The 25,172-nt window shown below is 39.2% G+C and overlaps 1 protein-coding gene across 1 annotated transcript in view; it reads left to right on the forward strand.

Moving 5' to 3' along the window:
• Positions 1 to 338: 338 nt before the first annotated feature.
• SWAP70 (switching B cell complex subunit SWAP70) overlaps positions 339 to 25,172 on the forward strand; it is a 38,282-nt gene continuing 13,448 nt past the window's right edge. The window contains exons 1-4 of the mRNA XM_026706468.2: positions 339 to 4,438; positions 14,406 to 14,546; positions 20,625 to 20,798; positions 21,663 to 21,890. Of these exons, the coding sequence (XP_026562253.1) occupies positions 4,073 to 4,438; positions 14,406 to 14,546; positions 20,625 to 20,798; positions 21,663 to 21,890 (909 nt within the window). The 5' untranslated portion in view covers positions 339 to 4,072. The remainder of the gene's footprint in view (positions 4,439 to 14,405; positions 14,547 to 20,624; positions 20,799 to 21,662; positions 21,891 to 25,172) is intronic.

The raw sequence follows: 25,172 nt of genomic DNA on the forward strand, positions 1-25,172 counted from the left end.
TGTATCATGTTTATATAGTTTGGACCAGATTGTTAGAATGTATCCAGGATATAATTTATATGAAGCTAATGCTTTAACCTGGGAAAGTCTTAAATTTTTCATATTGCAAGGATCAAGACTTGATTGATTTCCTGCGTATTAATTTTCTCCCTGAATGAGAAAGTGATCATCAGCAAAGGAAGTCACAAATTTCTCACAGACTAGAGACAGACTATGCAAAGTAGAGTATTTCCCGTTGTTCTTGTCATAACTAAAATCCTTCACCACTATTTCATACCTCCTAGAAAAGTCTTCATTTTTTATAAAAAAAGCACAATTTTCCTCCTTTTTTTGACAATGTATTTTTAATGATAATTATCTTTGTATTTATTTTTCCCCTTTTCATTATTTTAAAAGCAATAAATAAGTCATATTTCTCTTTGCATGTTATGAGTTCAAGCTCATTTGAACTTTTACAATGCTCATAATCTAAGCATTAATAAATAAGCAACCAAGGCTGCAATCTTCATAAGCAAATGTTCTTCCTCTTTATTATTTAAAAAAAAATCTAACTGTAGTCAATCCTGCACTTCCTTCTTGAGTGTACAAATTTTTATCTGAACTTCTCAGGCCTGAGTTTCCACTTTCAACCCTACCAGCGTTTTGCCTAAAGCATCTCTCACCAACCTTACCCTGTTTTATTATTATTCGTTGAAACATTTCCACTTTTTTATGTCATGCAGCCCATCTTTTGTCACTGTCTTTTATCCAGAAAATATAGCCCTGAATCATAGAATCATAGGGCTGGAAGGGACTTTGGAGGTCTAGTGCAAGTCCCCCACCATGACAGGAGACCGTGTATAAACATAGACAAATGGTTGTCCAATGTTTTCTTGAAAATCCCCAGTGATGGTGCACCCACAACTCCAGGAGGCAAGCTGTTCCATTGGTTAATTGTCCTGTCAGGAAGTTTATCCTTAGTTCTAGGTTGGATCTCTTTTTAATGAGATTCCACCCATTGCTTCTTGTCCTACCCTCAGAAGCTTTGAGAAGAAGTTGATCCCCACCTCTCCACAGCAGTTCTTCATATATCAAAGATAGCTATTATGTCACCCTAATTTTTCTTTTCATTAGGCTAGACATACCTAGTTCCCTTTACTATTTCTTGTACGATTTATCCTGCAGACCCCTTATCGTATTAGTTACTTTTTTCTACTCTTTCTATGGTATCATTTTTTTATATTATGGTGACAGAACTGGACACAGTATTCCAAGTGTGGCCTCCCTAGTGCAATAAAAAACAGTATTATAACTTCTCATGATATCGATACTATTCCTCTACTAATGCAGCTTAGGGACCAAATCTCTTAAATGAAACAATTTTTTCCTTTTCCAATCCTCTTCCATGGCACAGTAATTTAATCACTATCTTAAGTGCTTTCTTACATTCTACATCTTCCAGTCAACTAAATGAGCTATATGCCTCATCTTAGTGTTTTCAGAAAGTGACAAAAGCATTTCTCTATCCATTTTCTCCATACGGATGTTGCTTGAAACACATAATTACAATTATGCCTTACTCATGGGATTTGCTGTTTTATAGCTGCCAAACATTAAGCTGTCATCTATGTTGAGCTCTCAACATACATCTCTGAGATATTTTTCCTGGTTGATTAAAGACAACTCAGACACCGTAAGTCTATATATGACTTTCTTTTGGTGGTGTGGAGGAGGTGGGGGAATCCCATTATGTATCACATTAAACTTGCATTTTTCATTTGGGTGACCATTCACTTTTCTGAAGCTCTTCAGACCATTTTATTACCCTGAATAGTCCAGTCCCCAATTTACTCCCAGAAATATGGCCAGTCTCCAATGAACTCTCAAGTCAAGATCATTTTGCAAATTATAAACCTCTTGATTGCAGCATTGATTCTTGAGAAAATTGATTCCAGTGAGAAAATTGTCCATATATTCCTGTTATTGACTTTTTGGTCTTTGCTGAGTTAATAATCCTTTTGTTGGTTGGTCCTTTTATTCTAGGACTATTTACTTTACTCAAGAGCTATTGACTCTTTTGTTCCCCAAAGGCTTTTGAAAAATCCAAGCATACATTGACAAGAAGTCATCTGTATGGCTGGATCTACTGACCTCTTAAAAACTATAGTAGTTTAATGAGGGAAGATTTAAATTTTGAGGATCTGTGCTAATCTCTTCAGCTAGGCTTCATCCTATTACTTAGTTTACCATTTATATCTATTTGTCTGGAATAGATGTTGAACTTTTTCAGGTTTTTCCAAATCCCTTTCTCCTGGGTCCTTTAAAAATATATTCCAGCCTCTGGTACAGAACAAAAAATTAAAGAAAAGTATATTTTTGGTAGATATTGAGCAATTTTACATTGTTTACTGAAGTGTAGAACAGTAGATGCTCTCAGAACTAGAATTGTTTTGTTATTGTTACTCTCAAAATGATCCAGAATATCTATTTGGGCATCTCAATTTGCTTTAACTGCTTCAACTCCCTGTCTGAAAAGTACAGGTCATATCTCCAACTTCTATTGTAAAGACAGGTGGAAATAATTACAATGATCCAGGCTTTCTTTGATCATCGTATCTTTCCTTTCTTCTGTAATGGTCCAAAAACTATTCTGCCAAGTTTCTCTGATTCAAATATATGTGACAAAATACACGTGGCAATGTATTTTGCCATATGTTGGTACAATAATCCTCCAGTATTGGTAGGCTTATGTTCTCTGGGAAAGACAGCTATGCCAGAGATTCAAACATACTGGGGAGCTTTCAGCAGAGGAGCCAGACAAAGAGTGTTTCTCCTATAAACAATATGGTGACAAGTATTTTACAAAATCCATACTGAATTGATCATTGCCTGGATCAACAAGGACCACACGGGAGTTCCTGGACATCTCATGATAAATGGGCTACAGGACTGAGGACAGTTGGCTGAGCAACCAACTGCAAGATTAGTGGAAGAAAACCTATTGCAATTACACAAAGTTTGAAAACAACAAAAAAAAGATCTATTATTACAAATCAAGTCCAATGCTAAGAGGGGTCCAGAATCCTAGGAACATATTTTAAGGAACACTGGTTAGGCTATCTAGAGATGTGGTTTCCTTGTTTTAGAGAAATAAAATAAAGTTGCTTTGTTTTTAACTTTTTATATATCATGGTTTGAGGCATGGTACATGTACGCACCTGGGCAATGTGCTGTTTTGGCATCAATATAACTAGCTTATGATTAAGAATGCACAAAACATTCTATATATGTACTATTTTTGTGCACAGAACAGTTGGGTTTGCCTGAAACAACACATAAGCATTTTGGAAGCTTGGGATCACCTATAGAGCAAAATTGTTGCCTAGGTAAAGAGTTTGGCAGAACATCTGGAATGCAATGGCTTACTCCAGATTCAAAACAAAATTTTGTATTTTACACATGTGCTTGCTACTTGTACATATTTTATAATAGATTTCAGATCCAACTGAAAAAATTGTCTTATGTGTTACTAAATACATAATACCCTAATAAATACCATTCATACTGAATGCTCTAAGTTTAAATCAAAGCAATTAGAGGACTTTTAAATCCTATTAGACACTTTTTAACTGATAGGTTGAAAAAAATTATTTTCTATGGGTTCTTGCATACCAAAGCTGTATCAACATAGTAGATAGATGTTCTCCTGTTCTCCAGGAACATCTAGCAAATGAAGTCCTGTATTACGTTCCTTCCAATTTACACCAGGTGGAGAGAACAAACACGTGGTACGTTTTTCTTTTCCAATTTCAAATCGTTTCCATCCCCCTCTCCCCAACTCTTGTACGTTTTGTTTCCCTGCAAAGTAAAAGGAAGTCGAAAGGAGAGCTTTTTGGAGATCAGCGTCCCACGAAGGCTGCAATTATATATCCCAAAGGAAGTAAACACGAGATCTACTAGGCAAGGCTGCGGCGAAGGGCAGTGCTACATATGAAACAATCAGAGTTCACCCGGATTTGAGGAAGACCTGCCTGAATTACTCTGCATTTTTGTCGGGAAAGGCTTTACAATTTAGTCCCGCCCATCGTCGCAGATGAAGTCAGAGCCTGGTCTGGGAGGAAGACGCCTGCTGTACCCTGCAGTTAGGTCCTCTCTCTCTCTCTGCAAAGCACCGCTCCAGGCCGGGGGCCGGGCTGAGACGGAAGCACACAACGTTTTCGCGGTGCGTAGGCCGCTCTCTTCCGAGCGGGGTCGCCTCTCTGGCAGCCGGCGGGTGCGAAGGTCGCCGCGCGGCGGAGCAGCAGCTCCCTCGGGGGAGGCGCGCTTTGAACCAGGCGCCGGGAGACAGAAAAGGAGAGCCATGGGGAGCCTGAAGGAAGAGCTCCTGAAGCCCATCTGGCACGCTTTCACCGCCCTCGACTTGGACAGGAGCGGTAAAGTCTCCAAGTCGCAGCTTAAGGCAAGTCCAGGAGAGATGGGAGAGCGCCTCGAGCCTTCCACAGAGGCGAGGAGATGGGGCGGCTGGGGCAGTTTCTGGGGAGCCCTCGAGGGGGAAGCCCATTAGCTGCCCCCGGCGGCACCTTCCCTAGACACTTCCCCTTTTTTGGCGGGGAGCCTTCCAGACACGTGTCAGAGCGGCATGGGCGGGGGGAAGCGACCTAGAGTCAAAGGCTGGGGTAGTATCGGTTCCATTGCTAAGCCCAGCTGCCCCACCTAAAACTCTTCTCCGCCTGGAAAGCTTTTCTTTTGCTTTTCACAGTGAGTGGCATTGGGGGAAAAAAATTCCTCGGAGCATTGTGTCTTTTGGCCTCAGAGCTAAAACAGAGCTGTGTGTCCCTTAGGATGTGAGGTGGTACAGGCAACTCGGATTCCTTCCAGGGGATGATGGCTATACAGGAAGTCCTCGAATTACAACCACAATTGCGCCCAAAATTTATGTTGCTGAGTGAAACATTTGCTAAGTGAGTTTGCCCCATTTTACTAATTTTCTTGCCACAGTTGTTAAGTGAAGCATTGCATTTGTTAAGTTAGGACCACGGTTGTTAAGTGAATCTGGCTTCCCCATTTGCTTGTCAGAAGGTCACAAAACCTGATCACATGACCCCAGGACACTGCAAGCGTCGTAAATATGAACCACTTGCCACGCGTCTGAATTTTTGATCATGTGACCATGGGGATGCTGTAATTGTCATAAGTGTGAAAAACAGTCCTAAGTCCCTTTTTTCAGTGCCATTGTAACTTTGAATGGTCATTAAATGAACTGTTGTAAGTCAAGGATCACCTGTATTTTCAGAAAGGCTTTGTTTTGGGTGTTCTTACAGAACTTTACTAAGAACTTTGTTCACATTAAGCTATTGGTTGCTTTATCAGACGTTATTAAGTAGCAATAGCACTCAGATTTATATACCATTTCATGGTCCTTTACAGCCCCTTCTAAGCAGTTTACCTGGATAATCTGGGTCCTCATTTTAGTGACCTTGGAAGGATGGAAGGTTAGGTCAACCTTGAGCAGGTGAGGAAGACAATTGTGTGGATTCACACAACATGCTGACCATAATCCCACAGACTGGGCTCAGACAACACTTTCAGCCAAAACCAAATAAACCATGTAACTGAGTAGGATATCTGAATCCAGGCAGGATCTGGAGTTGATAACTCCTGATCAGAGTAATCTTGAGCTCCACTTGGGAGAATCCAGAAATCAAAGTATGTTTTTAAGGTAGGTTTCTGAGAGAACTTTGGCAAGCCCACCTTTTTATTTCTGCAGGTTGGGAGGCTGAAAATGCTTTTTTCTTTAGATGACAATTTCATTTTTTCTGGGTCTAAGTGATAGAATTCACTGGCACAGGACCAGGCAAAGCAGATTTCAGAGTATTAGCCTGTCTTCATCAACAACTTTAGAGGAAATATAAAAAGTGAAAAAAACTACATACACCCCTTCCCGGATATCTGCATAAGGATATTACATAGTAACTCAAGTGTTCTTTTGTTTTAACTAATTTCAAACAATTATAAAGTAATACAAAAAACTAGTGTGGCATTTATCAGTGTAGCATGACTCTTAGGGCCACTTGAGTATCAGCTATGCTGCACTTCATGTAAGTGTGATGGTATTGGTCAACTAATTTTGCTATGTGCTCATTTTGTAATTTAGGATGAGTTCATTGTACATTTAATTATAGGCATGCTAGAGTTCTATAAATGCTGAAATAAGCTAAATGTGCATGCGGGGTGGGAGTTAAATCTTAAAACAGCTTACATATCAGAATGTATGCATTATGCAGGTGGTTCAGTACAGATTAGAAATTACATCCATGTATTCATCTTTTCAACATGATTGGTCTTGTGGATAAGACTATTCAGGGACAATGTTACACTATTAGGCAGTGATTTATTTTAAATCAGAGGTCTCCAAACTTGCCAATTTTAAGACTTTATGACTATGCTGGCTGGAGAATACTGGGAGTTGAAGTCCACGAGTCTTACAGTTGCCAAGCTTGGAGACCTCTGTCTTAAATGGTGAAATAAGACATACTTTTAAAAGGACAACAAACTGTTAATGATTGATCTCATTGCATTTGTGTAAGAGAAGACTCTGAGCTTGAGTGCCTAATTTGCATGGAAAAAATAAGGTTCAGTCTTTTGTAGTTCCACATAAAACTTGGAAATTCCCCTCTCTTGAAGAGCCAGTCAGCTAGACAAGACTGTTTTAGCAAGATTAATGCCTTGATATGGAGTAAAGTAATTTCTGCTGCTTTCTAAATTTTTGCAGCTTTGTGATTTGTTAATTGCCTACCTCAACCCTATCAAAATATTTTGGCTGTTTAAGAATATTCTCTAATGCTCCTTGTTGTACGTGAAACTGAATCAAATAAGATAAAGTTAGCCTTGAGTTGAGTTCGGCTTCTTGGTGACACAACCACAGTGGAAAATAATGTGCAGTTTTCTTGGCAAAAGTACTGAAATGATTTTGCTGTTGCCACTTTCTTCTTCTGGGATATTTTTCAATTTCCCAGTTATAAGTTTGATATTTGTTTATTTTATATTTTTATCCTACTTTTATTACTTTTATTAATAACTCTAGGCAGTGAACATACTTAATATTTCTACCTTCTTCTATTTTCCCCCACAACAACCAACCTGTGAGCTGAGTTAGGCTGAGAGAGCGTAACTGGTCCAAAGTCAACTAGCTGATGAGACTAGAACTTACAATTACTTGGTATGAGGCCAAGCTGGCTCTCCCTGGTTGTCACAATCCAAGTATTAAACCAGTTTAGCTTCTATCATAGTTCTGTTTAGACTAATGAAAAGGAATAATTGTTCTTATTCTAGAGTTCTCTTTAATTGATGTATTCTAAAATGTAGCTTGAATTTTGGGAACAGTTTAAGGAGATATAAAGCTGCCTCATATAAACATATTTTCTAATCCTTGGGTAAAAAGTAAAGATTCTAGAACAGGGGTGTCAGACTTGACTTCATTGCGGGCTGCATCAGGGTTGTGTTTGACCCTGGGGAGCCAGGGTGGGTGTGGCCAGGGTGGGTATAGTCAGTTCGACGTCACTCATGTCAGGGTGCCTTGGGTGGCTGGAGCGCTCTGCCAGGGAAAACGGGTTCCCGAGCTCCATTTTCAGCTGCAATGGCCTCCTTCAACTCTCTGCACTCTTGAGGCACCCACTTTCTATTTTACCATATCTAGTTTTGTCCTGGTTCTGATTACATGAACTTCCCCCGAAAAACCTATAAACCCACTTTATCCTAAAAGGGTTTTAGGTAAGGCTTTCCCAACACTTGTTATTAGACACATAGTCATTGTAAGGGATGGAACCCAGATCTGCTACAACGTAGCACTGAAGTGTGGTCCCTTCTTCAGTATTTCAAATAATAGAACACACAAAAATTGTTTGATGTGTTGAAACAAAGACATAATTCTTTCCTTAGTTTGGGATGTGGTCCTCCCCTGTTTAAAAAAAATTAAGTGATTTAAGCACAGTGATACCTGGCGCACACAACTATTGAGCTAAAATTAAATTTGGCTCAGATAATTGCCATTTTGCTGTAGTGTCCATTCAAGTACTGCCAAATTATAATTGCTCATTACTGTAGATCTTTTTGTCCTGTGAAAATGAAGAACATATAATCTTAGCTATTTTAGGCCACGGTTGGACTGCCAGGCACAGTTGGAACGAAGCCATTTTTATTATAAGAATTATTCTATCATTGTATTTCACATTTAATGCTGCAAAGCATAAAAACGTAGCATGTCCCACCTTCTTCCATTCAGTTGGCTGTTGCTCTTTCTACTCCATTGGTCTACAACATTCAGGCACCCGAATGAAAGAACTGGTTTTTGTTTCAGCTCCATGTGGAGCTTGCCAAAGGGAGATATTCTGTACTGGAGACGAAATAGAACAAGTAGTCAAATACTCCATTCTTGCTATACAGTCTTTGGAGCATTCACCATAGCACAATTTGTAGATCTTTGATCTGTAAATCTGGGCATATTCCAGCAGGCTCCCTTGGCCCTCATTTCCTCTTGGTAAGCCAACACTAAGAGTGTTTTGAAAAGGCTTCTACACCTGTGGAATGCCTCGGATAGTAGATCATTGTAACATCACTAGTTTGGCTGGAGTCTGTGCTGGCAACTGTGAATTCTGTTAATAATTCATGGCAGACTTAAGAGAATTAGGCAGAACTGAATGAAATCCCAGAATTCTTTTCCGTATTTATAAGTTTTCTGAAAGTTGTCTGTGGAATTTTTATAAACATTGCTGGGAATCTTACACAGTTCTTCAAATGTCTTCTTTTTTTTAAATTTAAATTGACACTATGGGTGGTAACTCTAAATTAAAAGCTGGATTAAGTATAAAAATGTCTTGAACTTTGAGAGTAGATTTGATGTCATGGAGTAGATGGCCAAGATTAATGCAAATATCTTGTGCTTCCCCACCACAATGATGCTGTGGAACCTATCATGTCCTCATATGAACACACTGCTTACTACAAGGAAAAAAATTACTTTAGTTTGGACGTTGTAGAGAAGAATAAGGAACAGGAAGAATTTAGCATTTGTTTTCTGCATTACACTGAATAATGCTAGCAGAGTAGTTGCTGTGTCAGTTTTCTGTGTGAAGCTGCAGTGAAAGTTTATTAACTACATTGACAGTTCCTAGGGCAGAAGTTCAGCGAGCATAGAAGCTTCTGCAGTCTGAGTAATCAAAGCGTTATTATGAGTATTTTATTTAAGATAGTAACACATTTGCTTTTACAGCACTGTGCTCTAAAATGGTTGTATCATGTAATTAACTTTTGAAACTTTAGATTATTTTAAGTGTTGCTCCTCTACTCCTACTACTACTGTATTCCTATCAGTGAGCAACCTTTTGTGAGCGAGGGAGCAGAGGTTTTGTCCCCTGTTGTAAATTAGCCTGCCCATTCTACAGCCTTCATTGCCAGTTCAGTAGAGCCTAAATTATCTTTGTGTTAAGAGATGGATTCTTCAAAAGTTGTATTTCTTCTCTCTCTTGCACTAGAGCACCCCACCGAATCAGTACTGTAAAGAATTTGGCTGTATTTTTTTTTTAAAGAAACTGTATCTTTGTAATTCAGGTTATTGCTGAATTTATTGTCAGGACATTGGGAGGACCTCCCTGTCCCATAAAAACTGTGTAATGTCCATATTTTAGTCTATAACCATAGATATTTTAACACTGCAAAAACTGCAAGGTAGGCAGCCTCGGAAGTTTTAGAGCAGTTCTCAAGGTTAACATTTCTATTTTGTTCAAAGAGGAAATGGGGTAAGAATTAGAGCCAGTGAAGCAAGACATTGTAGCATAGAGGAAGAAGTGCTACAGTGAAGTTAGTGGAAAGTAATGTTTGGAACAGAGCTGCATTAATCTCTGATAAGATAATATTCTTCAATATATTTTTAATTACTTGGAATGAATGATACACCTATAAATCATAAATTACATTTTTTTAAAATTGAAAACTGAATTTTCCCAAGGAGGATAGCTCTAAGTAAAATTTGCTTAGAAAAATCTTTCCCAGTACTGGAATCATGTTTTTTAATTAATTAACTTTTGCAAATGGATTCTCTCAAATTGTATACAAGTGTGAAATCTGTGAAGGCACTTTGTTTGGTGAGAACTCAGGTGTAGTGGCAATAATGCTGGCAGTTCAAGGCCACCTGTATCTGTAATTTTCTATATTTGACAAGGGTGCATTGTGGGTCCTTCAGATTATTTAATTTTTTTATCTGGCTACTCTTAATAGATACACTCCCTCAGCATGTGGGGGTAGAGAAAGTGCTTTGGTTTATTTGATAATTCACTGCAGTGTCCTTCACAACTTCTTTTAAAAATACTCTGCAATTTGCAGCCAACAACACCATAGCTCCAAGTGTATAAATCATGTAGATTGAATGGCACTTCTAACATGAAGGTAGACTGTGAAAATTTCCTTTATATGTTAAAACAAAGAATTTTCTCCCTTAATAACCATGTGAATAAGGATGCTTACTATTGAAATCTTCCAATTTGAGAGAGGGTGGAGCTTTATATAATCCCATTATATTGCTTTTTTATTTTTTGCTAATCAATGCTGATACATTAAATACAAGTCTACAGAGATAGAATATCTTTGCTCCAATCATTGGTAATAGAGCATGATTTAGACTAGAGGTCCCCAACCCCCGGGCCGTAGCCCAGTACAGAGTTAGAAGGGACCATGGAGATTTACTAGTCCAACCCCCTGTTTAAACAGGAAACCCTATGCCATTTCAGACAAATGGTTGTCTAATCTCTTCTTAAAAACCTCCAGTGTTGGAGCACCCATAACTTCTAACTATTTTCCTGTTACCCTGTTCCTTTGTAGTATTGTTACTTGTTGTTTCTGCTGCTTGAATTCCCAGAATGTTCTATGGTTACTTTAGTCACCTATTCTTGAGTAACTTTTAAGATTAGCTGTAAAAGCTCAATCTTTAAAATAAAAATGTTCATTGATTCATGTAAAAATAGATAATCATCTATCTCTTTAAAGCAGGTGTGTCTAATCCATGGCCTGTGGGCCATATACAGCCCTGGACAGTTAGTAATGTGGCCCCACAACATTGTAAACTTTTAACCGGAATTTTGTTATTTATATTCATTAACTGTATTACATATTTTATATGCAGCCCAAGACAATTCCTTTTCACTTAATATGGCCCAGGCAAACTAAAAGGTTGGGCGCCCAGGATTTAAAGCCTTCCTGTCCTTTTTCTTCAAAGTCCATCTTTCCTTTCCTTAAGAGTGTCAGAAAATAGGTTGGCTTGCATGATTCTTATCTTGGAACAAGTAAGCCTTCATGACAGAAAGGCTACCATAGAAATGCCATATCTCTTTTGCTAGCCAGTGTTATAATTTTATTCAACAGTAAGTTCTTGGGATCTAGGGCAGAGTTTATAGGCAGTGTTTCAAGTTACTTAGACCAATCCTATTTTAAGTTGATAAGTACAGAATTAGTTGGGAACTTATTACAGAAGCAACATATGTTTTGGTAATAACCAGATATTTGAATTCTGAATTAGCTGAAGCTCCTGGACCATCTTCAAAGGCAGTCTTGATACCTTTTGTATTTGTTTTGTCTCATAAAAGGTATGGGACAAGCATATAGAATATTGGCATTCTGTATTATTAACTTTGTTTTATCAAACTATAAACAGCACAGAACATTCATGAATGATATTGTAAGATACTTTGGAACTTAAAGGTAGCAGGCATGGAAGGAAGGCAGTTCAGTTTATCAGTATTGGGTGAGCATTAGAATATTTGTAGGTCTGAGGGTTTCTGACAGAGGAAAATGTAGCATTATTGGTTTGTGTTTGATATCATGCCAAGGTCATTTAAAAGTTGCCTGGTTGATGTTTCCAATTCCTTCCTTTGAACTTGATCCAAAACATTGTTTGGGCTGCCCTAGACCTAGCACATTATTCTTCTCAGTAAAGGACAGGACTCTTCAGGAGGTCATTATTCAAACTATTGGTGGTTGTGTTTAGGATCTTCAATAATGAATGCCATGGTTCAGGTAGTCCCCAGGTTAGAACGTCCGGCTTACAGACAACTCGTAGTTACGAGCAGGCAGCTGACACAAAATGGCAGCTGATACTCCCCCTCCTGAGCTGATGATCCGTCAAAGTTGCACAATGCCTCCATGAGTGTCACAAAGTAGTGTGTGCGTTTTTAATATACTGTATAGCCTGTTCTCCTCCATGCTGCAGTGAGAGCCCAGGATGGGTAGACTCCTTCTTATGACGTAATTAAGCTGGGTCTGTACTTGTATATATAAAAAGCCAGCCCCTGGAGAATCCCCAGCTTTGACTCAATTTCCTTAAGTCACAAGCTGTGTCTCTGAAAGCCTTAGCTTTATTCAGTTATTTTCTACAGAAGCTACCCTTGCTTCAATCAGCTCCCGGGGATCTTGGCAGCTGCAACTTCAGGAGAGTGGGGCCCCGTTCTCCTGCAATGTTGGGATAAACATTTCCCCAAGCGCTGCTAGGCAAGCAAGGAAGCATCTGAGACCTTCCCCATAGCCGCAGTTTATCCGATCATAAAACTGATCGGCAAACTGATAACAGAGCCAGCCAGCTGATCGCGTGGGAGGCATCTCTTCCTTTTCTGGCTGATCTGATCGCTCAGGGCTTGCAATAGCCTAAGGAAATTCACTTCTTGGAGCCATCAATGAGCAGCGGCTATCTTTGAATGCAGCCTCTTCAGACACGAGGTGAGCGGCCATTTTAAGTGGCCTGGTGGCCATTTTCAGGGCTCCAAAGACCCAGTTCCACTTGAGCCTTGCTTATTTAAATTGGATCAGGACAGTGCTCATGCAGAGTTTTACTCCCCAGTGGAACAGGCCTTCCAACCCACTAAAAGGAAAAGACGCAGACAAGGTAGTGCTCCGAGGGAAGTGGCTGCAAAAATCAGAGCTAAGGCTCTAGCCCCTAAGAAGACAGACTGAGTTGAAGGCAGAGAAACGCAGACAGGCAGCTCTAGAGAGACAATTTAACAAGACTATTCAACAAAGGAGAGGGCAACTGCAACAGGTTTCCCAGCCAGCCGAACATCAGGGTTTCCAGAGAAGCCCCCCCAGGGGAGGGGAAGTTGTTCATGGAGCCTTTGGACCCCCACCCCCGTCTGATCCCCTGAGGCATTTGAGGAACAACCTCAGGATTTCAGCAGGTCTGGGACATATTTCCAGCAAACTTCTGGGCCCTATGCCCCCTCTCTTCCCTCCAGAGTTCAGGCCTCCCAGATTAGGCCGGAAGCCACCTTCATGCCCACTGCAGCTGGCCTTCAGCCCTCCACTACCTTTGATAACAGGCCCAGGGAGATCAAAGATGTTGTTTCCTTAGCCATTAGGCAGGGATTGGCTGAAGGCTTTCAACAGATTTTTTGGCCTCTGGAAAGGGTTCAGGCCCTTCTCCCTTCTCAATCTATGACTTCCTTACCTCCGCAGCAAGATTTCCACAGACCCCAAGACCTCAGGGTCCATTCTTCACAGGCAGAATGGGAGGACTATGAAGGGGAAGAGGGCACCTCCCTATCTGAACACAGTTTCTCCTCTCGTTCAGAGCGCGAAGAGGGCGAAATCTGTGATTGCAATCTTTCAGAGGAAGAAGACTCGTGTCCAGACCAGCCCTCCTCTGCATTAGTCTTTAAACCAGCCCTCTTTAAACTCCTACTTAGCAAGGCCCTGGTCACTGCCAAGCTGTCACCTGAGGAAGCAGCACCTGAACCACAAGGGGGACCCTCCAGGCAAGGAGACTCACACTTCTCCAAGCCAGTAGTACACACGGAGGTTTTGCCTTCTCCCCTTTTGTTGCTTTTAATACATTTGCTGAATGTATTGGCTGTAAATATGCAAATCACCGGCTTCTATACATTTCTTCCTACACTGACAAAGAGATTAGGTACTTTTGTGTGTGTCTGTGTTAAGCATTGGCAAGGAAAAAAAGCAAGCATAAATTACTAATTCTGGAATAAAGGAAGAAAGATTATGACCATCACTTGTGGAACAGCATTTTTCTTTATTTATATTTCAAGCCGAGAGTTGAAATAGATTTACATGCTAATTCTCAAGCCAGTATACTTTTTTTTAGTATGGTAATTATTATGTATGAACTCCCAAATTTTATAGTGCAGGTATGGTCAAATGGTCTTCCCTTTTGTCATTCATATATCTCATTAATTCAAATGGAGTCCGTATTTTCTCAAAAGTAATATTGCAAGTGTTTCCCCTCTCCCTCAGTATTTAATAGCATCAGGAATTATATAGTATCCCAGAAAAAATAATAACAAACTATATCTGTATTGTTTTGCAGAAATCTATATAAACAGGTATGGAAAATAACAATGAAATCATCTTAATTGATTTTTTTTCTCTATTTTTAGGTCCTTTCTCACAACCTCTGCACATTGTTGAATGTTCCTCATGATCCAGTGGCCTTAGAAGAGCATTTTAGGGATGATGATGAAGGACCTGTTTCTAATCAGGGATATATGCCTTATTTAAATAGATTCATCTTGGAAAAGGTATGTGTGCCTTTATTCCTAATGTGTGGTTAGTTTTAATTTAAGCTTTTGTTCTTTCCAACCCAACAAAATATTGGAAATATGTAAAGCCTTGGAATTCTTGTTACATACATGATATTCTTCCGACTAAAATCGGAATTCCGATTTTTCTCATCAGCAGCTGGCTCCTTTTGCATCTGGCTTCTTCGCTCACTGTCCCACAAAACGGCCCGGACTATGGGAGCTACACGCTTCCCCCTTTCCTTTCTTGCAGCTTGAATCACCTGGAGGAAAGGCGCTGAGATGCCTCAGGCACCGCCTGCGAGGGAGCCTCTACGCGCTGGCTGTGACAGGGCTTGAGCGACCTTCTCTCCCGCTCTTTGCGGCGGCTCCAAAGGCTTTGCACCCCTCCCTTCCTATGCGGTCCTCCTGACCTGCTTGTGACTCACTAGAGCATGAGTGGGGTTGCGTGCTTGTGTGTGTGTGTGTGTGTGTGTGGTGCGTGCTAGGTGCGGGGACGCTGGCAAAGGACGACTCGTCTTTCTGTTCGTCGGGGCCAACTACAACATGTGGAGAAGCCACTCTTCCCCCTTCGTCGCCGAAAGCAACAGAGGCGCCAAGGCTCGCTTCCTGTTCCCGCCAATATTGCCCCACTTTCCCTCTTCTCTTCCTACGCACACAGCCGGCTTCAGGTGATTTTCTCCACCCCCTGGCCCCGAAGGAAGCATCTTTGGAGACAGGGCGGGAACGAAAATGCTCAGCTGAGTGGAAGAAGAAAAGCTTATACTTTCCCGGGAGTTACAGAGCGCAGAGACAAAGGCTCGGGAGGAAAAGAGCTTCGTTCAGCTATTGTTAGCCAACCCTCCATTGTCCTGAGGGAGGTGGCCGGCAACGAACTACACAGATTACTAAGCAACTGAAAGAAATGCTGCTTCGCTCAAGTGACAGATTTCTTAAGGCAGAGGGAAGGCGGTTTCTCTTTAGGAAGTTGGACTTCACTGCTCTTTGTGTAGCTGTGTGGGATACCTGTAGCGAAGATTTGGCCAACAAGACTTAAGGTTGATATTACTTCGTCTTCTGTGACTTTAAAGGTCAAATAATAGTTGCAGCCTCCAACCCACCATCATAAAAGATAAGGCATATTGCACTGCCTGAGCTTCCCACTTTAACATGTGTGGCACCTAAGTTTGTGGCACCTTAAAAAACCAGCAAAATGTTATGGCACCTTTCATAGAAGAATGCTTCATTAAAATGATGGTTGCAACTACTCCACATTTCTGGTCCCCTCCAGCTGTTTTGGATTTAAAAGCAAAGAGGGCCAATCTGGAACTGAAGAGGAAGACAACTGTAGCCAAAAGACAGGCCAGACTCAAAGTTATGCTATCAGCTCAACTAGCTAGATAGAAGCATAGAGAAGCAATGCTGATCAAAGGAAAGGGAACAAAGAGAAAGTCCAATTAGAGGTGAAGCATTGTGGCTGTTTTCCTGTCTGTTAAGCAGGGTTTATTTGTTGTTTTTGTTTGTTTGTTTGTTTTATTTTTTAAATGTGAAATCCTTTGCCCGAGAGCATTCTCATGGTGCTTTTTATTATTATTTTTTGTCAAACAATAAAACTATCATGCAGACTCACCTTGAAAAATCACTTTTGATTACTTTACTCTGCTAAAGCTTCAAGGGGGCATTGCCAATTTAATTCCCATCGGGGCGCTGCGCGGACTGCGGCGGGTGCTTAGGCAACCCCTGTACCCCTGGCTACTTTTCAGATTTTTTTTTCAGAGGGGAATATCATGCCTGTTGTTAGTCACCAGGATAACTCTCCCCAAAATGAACAGAGATACAAAAAGGAGGAGGAGGAGAAGGAGGAGGAGAAGGATCAAATTTGGAAATAGGAAGGATCCAACCAGGAACTGTAGAGAAAAAGTTCCAAATGAATTAAAAAAAATGCTTCCTTGTAGGGAAAAGAGTTGACTCAGAATTTATATACTGTCTGCCTCTTCCCTCTGATCATTTGACTGAGAATGCAGTCTAAAGTGGTTTTTTTTTTACTGAATATAGAGTATTTTTTTACAGCAATAATTGCGAAGAGAATAAAACCTGAGTTATATTCCAATCAATCTAGATTTGCTTCAAAGAGATATAATCACATTCTGCCAAGACTTGCTGGTTCAAATTATTTTAATAATTATTAAAAATAGGATATTAATGAGTAGAAAAGACAACTAACTATCTTTATATGGTTTGACAAAAGAAGGAAATTAAATTTAAGAATTTACAAGATTTAAAAAAAAAAGATAGCTTGACAACGCCAAACTTCAAACTGTATGACCAATCCTGTTATGTAAGTTAGCCAGGAGACTAGTTGAGAGAGCAGGATTTCCATATGATTTATATAAACACTTTCAGCTTGATACAGTGTATAACAATCAATAATAATTCAATAAGCAGTAAGTTAAAAGTGTGGAATAGATATAGAAAAAAAATAGCTCAGATTTATCACCTATGGCTTTGCTATTAATCTTGTGTTTTCATGAGGATGAAAATGGAAAGAGAATAGTGAAGGAATAAGAAATTGTAAAAATTATAAGATTTAATTGTCAGTAGGACAAAATTCTATGAGTTTCTGTCTAAAAATTATGCTCAGCACCCAAAATGAAGTAACAAGACTTCAGATTGGGGTGGCTATTGGAACTTTTGAACCAGGTAATAAGTTCCCGGGGAGGACTGTCATTACTTTGAACAGCTGCTAAGCAACTGGTCTAAATCAAGAATACTTCTGTGCTGATTGAGTGATATATTTAAAACACCATTTGGGCACCTACTTATTCTGCCATGTGTAAAGCAACAAAGTTGTGTGCAGTCACTAAATTTGGTGACAATGTTAGAACTGTGCAAATGGTGCAAATATTAGAACTATCTTGATTGCTATGGTATTATAGTTTGCCATCATCATTAATGTGATACTTTTTAAAAATTAGAGGATATATGCCACTTTGAAGAACCTGGTTTTGCCCTTTTAAAAATGTGAGTAGCAAAATCTGGAAATAAAATGAGATGTAAATATTTAACTTATTAAATTAAATAACTTAATATTTAATGAAGCTAAACATTTTTTCTGAGTGAAGACAGTGTGTTTAAAGTGTGGAAAGTCCAAAAGGTGAACTTTCTTGTTCTGAACTTCTAATTATAAATAAATTCCCCTGAGCTTTATTTTTTCAACATTATTTCATCATTTTACTGAAATCAGTGACTGGGTGAATGCAACCAACTTGGAAGCCAGTAATAAATACCTGATTTCAGGTATGAGGAAGCTGTAGAATCATTTCGCACTTCTCTAAATATCTCATTATGCAAAGTGAGTGGATTTTCTCTTATGCAAAAACTGGTTGGTTTTAAGAATCTGCCTTCATATTAAATTGAGAGATTGATCCGAAGTGGAGAGGGGGAACATAAGAATTAGACTGAGGTCTGGGTTACTTCTTTCCAAAAGGCCAGATGATGTCCCTGTATAGGATTGCTTTCTCCTTTAAAGTTACACACACTGGAAAGCAGTTAGTTTCTGGAGAGGAATTATCTTGGTATTTGGTAACACATGAAATAAGGGTTCCTGAATAGGCTGCTCTATCTGCTTCTTTGACATTGGAAAAGGTGGGAAATGTGCAAAGTTCTAAGAAATTGTTGCTTCCCAAAACTGTGAAAAACTTTAATGGTTTCTGGGAAGCCAGTTGAGAAGCAGTTTGATGTAATGATATAAACCACCAAGCTAGACACCCGGGGACGGATGGACAGACGGAAGGATGGACTGTGAGTTCTAGCCCTGTTTAAGTCAAAGTCAGATGGATGGCTCAGGGCCAGTCACTTTATCTCAATCCTAGGAAAAGCAGTGCCAAAAACATTGCATGGACCTGTCCAAGCAGTTGCCAGCAATCAGCAATGACTTGAAGGCATACACACACACACACACATACACACACATACACAGTGGACAGGTAAGATTTTCTGTGTGTCATTATTACAGCCCCTTTACACAATTCTTTTTTTCCCTAAATATAGGCTATTTTCCCTAGTAGAAGATAATTTTCAATCAGAGATTCAAAGAAGCAGTTTTGAATTACCCACGTGATAGGCATATGTGTTCTGCATATAGTGTTAAACAACACACCATCTTTAAATGTAATAAGCAAATGTGCCAGCTCCTGTTTCTTAAGCAAGGTAGTGGTAGATTAATTTAGATTGAAAATTTAACACAGAACAAAAATTAACTTTGGTCCCAAACAAGACTAAATTCCATGCAGTTTGCATAAGCGAAAGTGTTTTCGTTGGCTTCAGATTAAAGTTGTTTTTCAGTGCAAACCCTATGCCTGATTGTCTGAGCCAGGTTGGGAACACAGGGGAGGGAAGTGACAGTCCCATTTCCTCCCATATTAATGTCTTCATATTAATGTGATAGTGTAGAATATGGTTGGCCTTTTACCATGCTCTTTAGCAGTGGAGCTATTCTACTGGTTCAGCCCAGTTCTGACGTACCGGTAGCACCAAAGATCAGTGGAGACCGAATCAGTTCTCGCTGATGAGCTGCTGTTGGGCCCACCTGCCTGCTGGGCTCCCATACTGACCTTTATTCCCTGCTTTTGAAGTGTAGCTGCTTTGCAAGGCACCGCAGATTGCTGTGTCAGCTGTTGAAGCTACAGGGAGAGTGCAGGATTGCAGGAGGTGAGTAGGAAAGCCTCATGCAAAGCGCACCCAGCAAGCCACACCCACCGAACCGATGGGTAAACCTCTTTGCTACCCACCACTGTTCTTTAGTATGTGCTACGTAGCTTCTTACTATATATGGATCAACCTGAATGTATTGGTTACTGATTGAAAAATCTGTTTGGTTAAAGTGATTGCTTGCATATCAGTGTTTTAAGAATACAGAGGTTTCTGAGCATACATTCCAAGTATCACTGTATTGTGTTAATATAAATACAGTTTCTTAGGCTTTGATACTTCATGGAAAGATTATATTTTACCAATTATCATATACAGTTTTCTTATTGCTTGCTTGCTTTGACTGAAATGTGGAAAGTTTATTTAGCTGTATTAAGAGCACTGGTTCTGTGCTATCTATACACAGATCATTCAAGTTAATTTTCCTGTGACAATCTTTACAACAAAAACAACAAACCCTTGGTTTAACATGAAATTTGTTTTCCTGTTTCACATTTCTCCCGCAAAACACCTTGACCATACCAATTAGATTTACAAAATACTTTCTCTTGTGCTCTTGATGGCAAATGAATTAATTATCTAGCTCAGTTGGCAAGTCTCAGCCTTCAACAATGTGTGTACTGTTGAACTGAGAATGAAGTGGAGAAATGCCCAGGCTGGCAGTTTAGCAAAAAGAAGCAAATGGTAGTACAGTTCTTTTTTTTATTACTATCTAGTTTTTGAATCTGAAACTTCTAATTAAGAACAAGTTATGTTATAGCAAAAAGTGTCAAGCAACCTCATGGTTTTTAAACAATTGCTTCTTAAAGAATATTTATACTTGAGTATAATGTGGCCTTGAGGGTGAAAAGGAAGCAAAACCTGTGTTTGCTGCAAAAATGAGTAGCATATAAAGACTGAACACAGATTTATTTTTTTTTGGCTAGTATTTTCAGTGTAATCAAGAGTGGTGTAGTGGCCTAGTGGTGTAGATGCTCCCCTTCCACTCAAATGATTAATCCTTAGGTAGCAGATGTTTCTCTCTCAAGGAGCAAAAAGAAAATACCCATTGCAAACTCCACATAGGCATCAGGAAGGCATCCGGCCAGTAAATGCTCAGCTGCATTCAGTTGCCCTGAATATATTCTAAATTAAGGGATTACAAGGTCGTAAAAGAAAAAAAAATTTTTTTCAGTGTAATCAAGGAAGCAGATGAAGTGCAATGTTTAATAGCCGGAGAGGTGGTTTTTTGAGAAAGTTTACACAATAGGTATTGCTTCAGTTGTCTTGAGAAAATGCTTCTTTGCTGTTGGTTTAGGAGTGGAATTTACAACATCTTCCCACTGCTGCTGTTGTCATCCTGAGTTTATTGTAGAGTCTTGTACCATATTTTTATTTATTTTTATTTAGGTTCAAGACAACTTTGACAAAGTTGAATTCTATAAAATGTGCTGGACTCTGTGTGCCAGAAAAAATCTCACAAAAAAAACCTTACTCCTTACTGATGATGATGCTTTTAAAGTGTGGGTCATCTTCAATTTTCTATCTGAAGACAAATATCCATTAATCATTGTGCCAGAAGAGGTATGAAAGAGTTATTTCTAACATCTTTTTTTTTCTTTCACCCAAGTAGAACTGATGACTTTTTACAGTATTTCTTACATAAAAGAGTAATTTATCTCCACTGGTTTTTAACAGAAAAAAAAAAATCCATCAATTCTGTGTATGTTGGTCCATGCAACAGCATGTATCACTGAAACAGGGCTATTTTTCTCTTAAAAATCAGGCTGATGATAGCAGTACCTCAGATGAGTTTTAAAAGGAGAACAAAGAATCAGTGGTTGCCAATCTTGATGGCTATATTAATTCCAAGCCCAGAGACCTTTCATATCCCGCTAATGGATCTCTTATAAACACTGGATGGCCTTTGGGGAAATATAGCTGAAGTAGACTTAGTCTGTCTGACACACTGTCTGTCAGGAATGCAATAATTTATTAGCTTGAAAACTGCCTTAAAAACATAATTTTTAATGTACCAGTAACTTCCAAAGTTAGTTCAGCATATAGTTTTTGTGTAGTTTTCACTTTTTCTTATTCTGGCCAATATTTTGAGTGGTACAAGAGAGTCGGTTGCATTTAGTGTTTAAGACACTAGACTGGAAACTAGGAGACTGTGAGTTCTAGTGCTGAGGCATGACGCCAGAGGGGGGACTTTGGGACAGTTAGTCTCTCTCAGCCCTCAGAAAAGAGGCAATGGCAAACCATTTTCCAAAACCGTGCCAAGAAAAATGCAGGGGCATGTTCAGGCAATTGCCAGGAATCAAACACTGACCTGAAGGAACACTCAAAAAAAGTGCAGTTGTGCAGTGAGAAAGATTTTAGAGTAATAGTTTTTCCTACACATATTTGTTATATTCATTCAGCTGTTGTGTGTCTTTTCCTGGACAGATTGAATATTTGCTTAAGAAGCTGGCAGAAGCCATGGGATTAGGGTGGCATCAAGAACAGTTTGAACATTACAAGATCAGTTTGGATGCCAATTGGGAAGGTCTCTCTGCTTGGGAACTGATTGAGCTCATTGGAAGTGGTCGGTTTAGCAAAGGGATGGATGGACCAACTGTGTCAATGGGCATTAATGAAGTCTTCAGTGAACTTATATTGGATGTATTAAAACAGGTAAGATCAGCCTACACACAGGCGAACTTGAATGAATTATGCAGCATTATTTATGCCTCATAAAACTATATGGAGACAAAACATTTTTCATTTAGAAAAGCTGCTTTTAGTGAGTACAGTTTATATGAAGGAAAGCTAAAATTCTCAGTATAAAAATAATTAAAATTAATGTAGTTTGAAAGTATTTTTTGTGTTACAAGAAGTTACTTGAGATGGGCAGCTATATAAATTAGATAAACAAATTCTCATTATTTTAATCAACTTCCGCAACTCATAAGAAGTTAAGAACTCTGAATTGAAAAACTTTTGCTGTGTTCTTTGTGAAATGTAATAGATATTCACTGCTAGAAGAGTTTTTGAAATGAAAGTTAAAATTCTAAAAATTCTTCATCTACATCAGTTTGTATTTTATCACGGGGTACAAAATGCACCATAGAACTCCTATACCGGTAATTCAGTGGCACCATTTCTGACTAAAACATTAACAGTTTAACATGGGATTTTTGGCCCATTACCAGACATGGCTCGTGGGAGGTAAACATGCCATGTACATTTTTTTAACCCATAGATTATAATTTTCTATAATGGTAGAATTATAATGGATTATATTAGATATAACCAATCAAAATAGATTTGCTCTCCAAGCATCCTCATAGTTGTTTAAGGGCTAAGCTAACTTACCCCAGGCAACTAAGTCCTCTAATGTCATGCAAACCACTTACTGAGGATTTGACTAGCTTTACTCCCAAGACTGAAATGATATCCTAGATCAGACTTGGGCATTTTATGACCCCTGGGCCATATCCGGCCCTTTGGCTGTCTCTCTCCAGCCCATGTGAGGTCAATCAGAAACTAGAAATCAAATCTAAATAAACACACTCAGGGGACAGAGAAGAAGCCGAGTCAGGCCCCGCTCTGTGCAGTTACCATGTGCTCCTTCACTTGGCTAATGGCCACAGGAGGGCAAGGAAACAAAGCAGTTTTCTGCACCTGTGCAGTGCTTGTCCCTTGCCTGAAGCAACCTGAGGAGGTGGTAGTCATCACATGAGGGAATCCGGGCTTGGCCATCCACTGTCATCTCAGTCAAAGTGTGACCTTATGGGCAAATGGGTGGTTATCAATAGCCTGTTTGCCACAATCTAAGCAGTAATGTGGTGATAAGTATCTTAAAAGCAAAGAGAACAAAGTTTTGTAGAGCTTGAATTCTACAAAAAAAAGTATAAACTTATTTTGCAGTTGTCTGCGGTGTCTCAGATTTGAATATGACATGAAACGTGGAGCATATGAGGGCATAAAGAGGAAGTGTAAATCTCAGAAGTCCAGGTGCATGGCTAGGAAGGGGGAAGGATGGGAAAGGTTTGTTTAAATCACATGTCAATTGTGGTTTGCTTTTAATGCAACCAAGTCCCCTAAGGATTGCTTGCACATCTGACCCAGTTCTGTCAGGAAATTTACTAATATTCCCCAAAGTATAATTTTCTTTGTAAGGCATTGAGATTAAATCTCTTTTGAGCACAGCACAAGCTTCTGATTACTGATAAGATAGATCACAATGCCTCATGCAATCACATTACATTGCTGCCTGAAGCTCCGATATTGTATGCTAAAGTATTTTTTTTTTAAATGCCTCATTTGCCTTTCAAGAAAGTTTTTAGGAAAGTTGTCAAACTGTTGCAATTGATCTAACATGCTTAGCTTAAATCTAGTTTTCTTTAAACTTAATTCACTGCTTTGCAGAGGTTCAGCAGTATTTGGATTGTGCTTTGTTATAAGGATAGTGCATCCTTCTTACAGTAAAGCATTGGAGAGTTTTTCTCTTTAAAAATATAAAATGTGTGTTTGTTGTGTTTGGTGAATTGGCACTACAATTCAGATTTCTAAAAACGGGTAAAAGAGAAAGGTACAATAGTAAGGAAACTGATTAAGTTAAGGTTCATAAATGTTTAACTGAAACTTGTGGGTTGCCCAAAATGAATAACTTTCTGAAAGGCAAATAGGATAGAATACCTGTCTGTCTGTGATGAACCATAATAATAAAGAGGCAGAGCCTCTCAACTCTTGCTTTAGTTGGGTCTTCTTCAGCAAAACTTTTTGTAGTATGTCAGAACATTGTGAAGATCAGAACTGAAGGATCTTGAGACTGGCAGAACAATGGATGGTGATATTTATATGTTTGAAATGAATGTAAATATCCAGGACCAGATAAATGGTATCCTAGGATATTAAAGGAATTAATCTAACCAAGCTCCTATGCAGTATCATTGAGGCATCCTGAAGGATTTGTGAATTGTCAGGGGTTTGGAAGATAGCAAGCAGTGTTTCCAACTTCAGAAAGGAGAAAAGGGAAGAGTTAGCTGATTGTATGCTAGTCAGTCTGTCATTGGTACCTGGGAGAGCTAGGTATCTGGTTTCCCACCCAGACATTAGGGTCCCATAGTAGATAAGCTTATTTAGTGCGGTGGTTGTCTGTTTATTTGGTTTTGCTGTATGCATACAATGTTCCTTTATTTTTCTTTATGTTTAACCAGTATTGTGGTTATGTTATTGATTTAACATGCAAAGGTCTATTAGGATACAAAAATCATATGCATGCATGTACTGTAGAACCTGAGATATGTGAAAAATATCTTGGAGTAGTATAGGTAGTCCTCATGACCAGATGTCTTGTTTAATGACTGTTTGAAGTTACAGTGGTGTAAAAACAATAGCTTTGCCACGTCTCCTCACATTTATGAGTGTTATAGTACTTTGTGGTCAAGCGATCACCATTTTTGTGCTTCCCAAAAGAATTCTGATAAGCAGAGTTAATGGAGAATGAGGAAGTAAAATTTCAAGTTGCAATCATGTGATGTCTTGCTTAACAACTCACATAATAAGCAAATGGGAAGTGACGTTATAAGTCTGTCACAGTCACATGGTTTTTCACTAAGCGATCACAGCATTTAGCAATGGATTTGCTGGTCCCAATTGGGGTCACTAAGCCAGGACTATCTATAATGGATTGTAAACTATGAATCAACAATGTAAGGTGGCTTGAAACAAAAAAATACAATTTCAGGCTGCATCGATAGAAGTAATCTTTCCACCCTATTCTATTTATACCTCATCTTGAGTACTGTGTCCAGTTCTGAACACCACACTTTAAGGAGGATTTGAAAAAAAACTGGCACATATTTAGAGAAGGGCAATGAAGATGTTCAGGGGACTAAAAACTGTAACCTATAAATAGTGATTGAAAATTCTGGGCTAGTTTAGCTGTCTTTCTCTGGATATGTGAATGAA

This window comes from Pseudonaja textilis, chromosome 1, assembly GCF_049901715.1.
Source record: "Pseudonaja textilis isolate UNSWEBS1 chromosome 1, rPseTex1.2, whole genome shotgun sequence".
Classification (NCBI taxonomy): domain Eukaryota; kingdom Metazoa; phylum Chordata; class Lepidosauria; order Squamata; family Elapidae; genus Pseudonaja; species Pseudonaja textilis.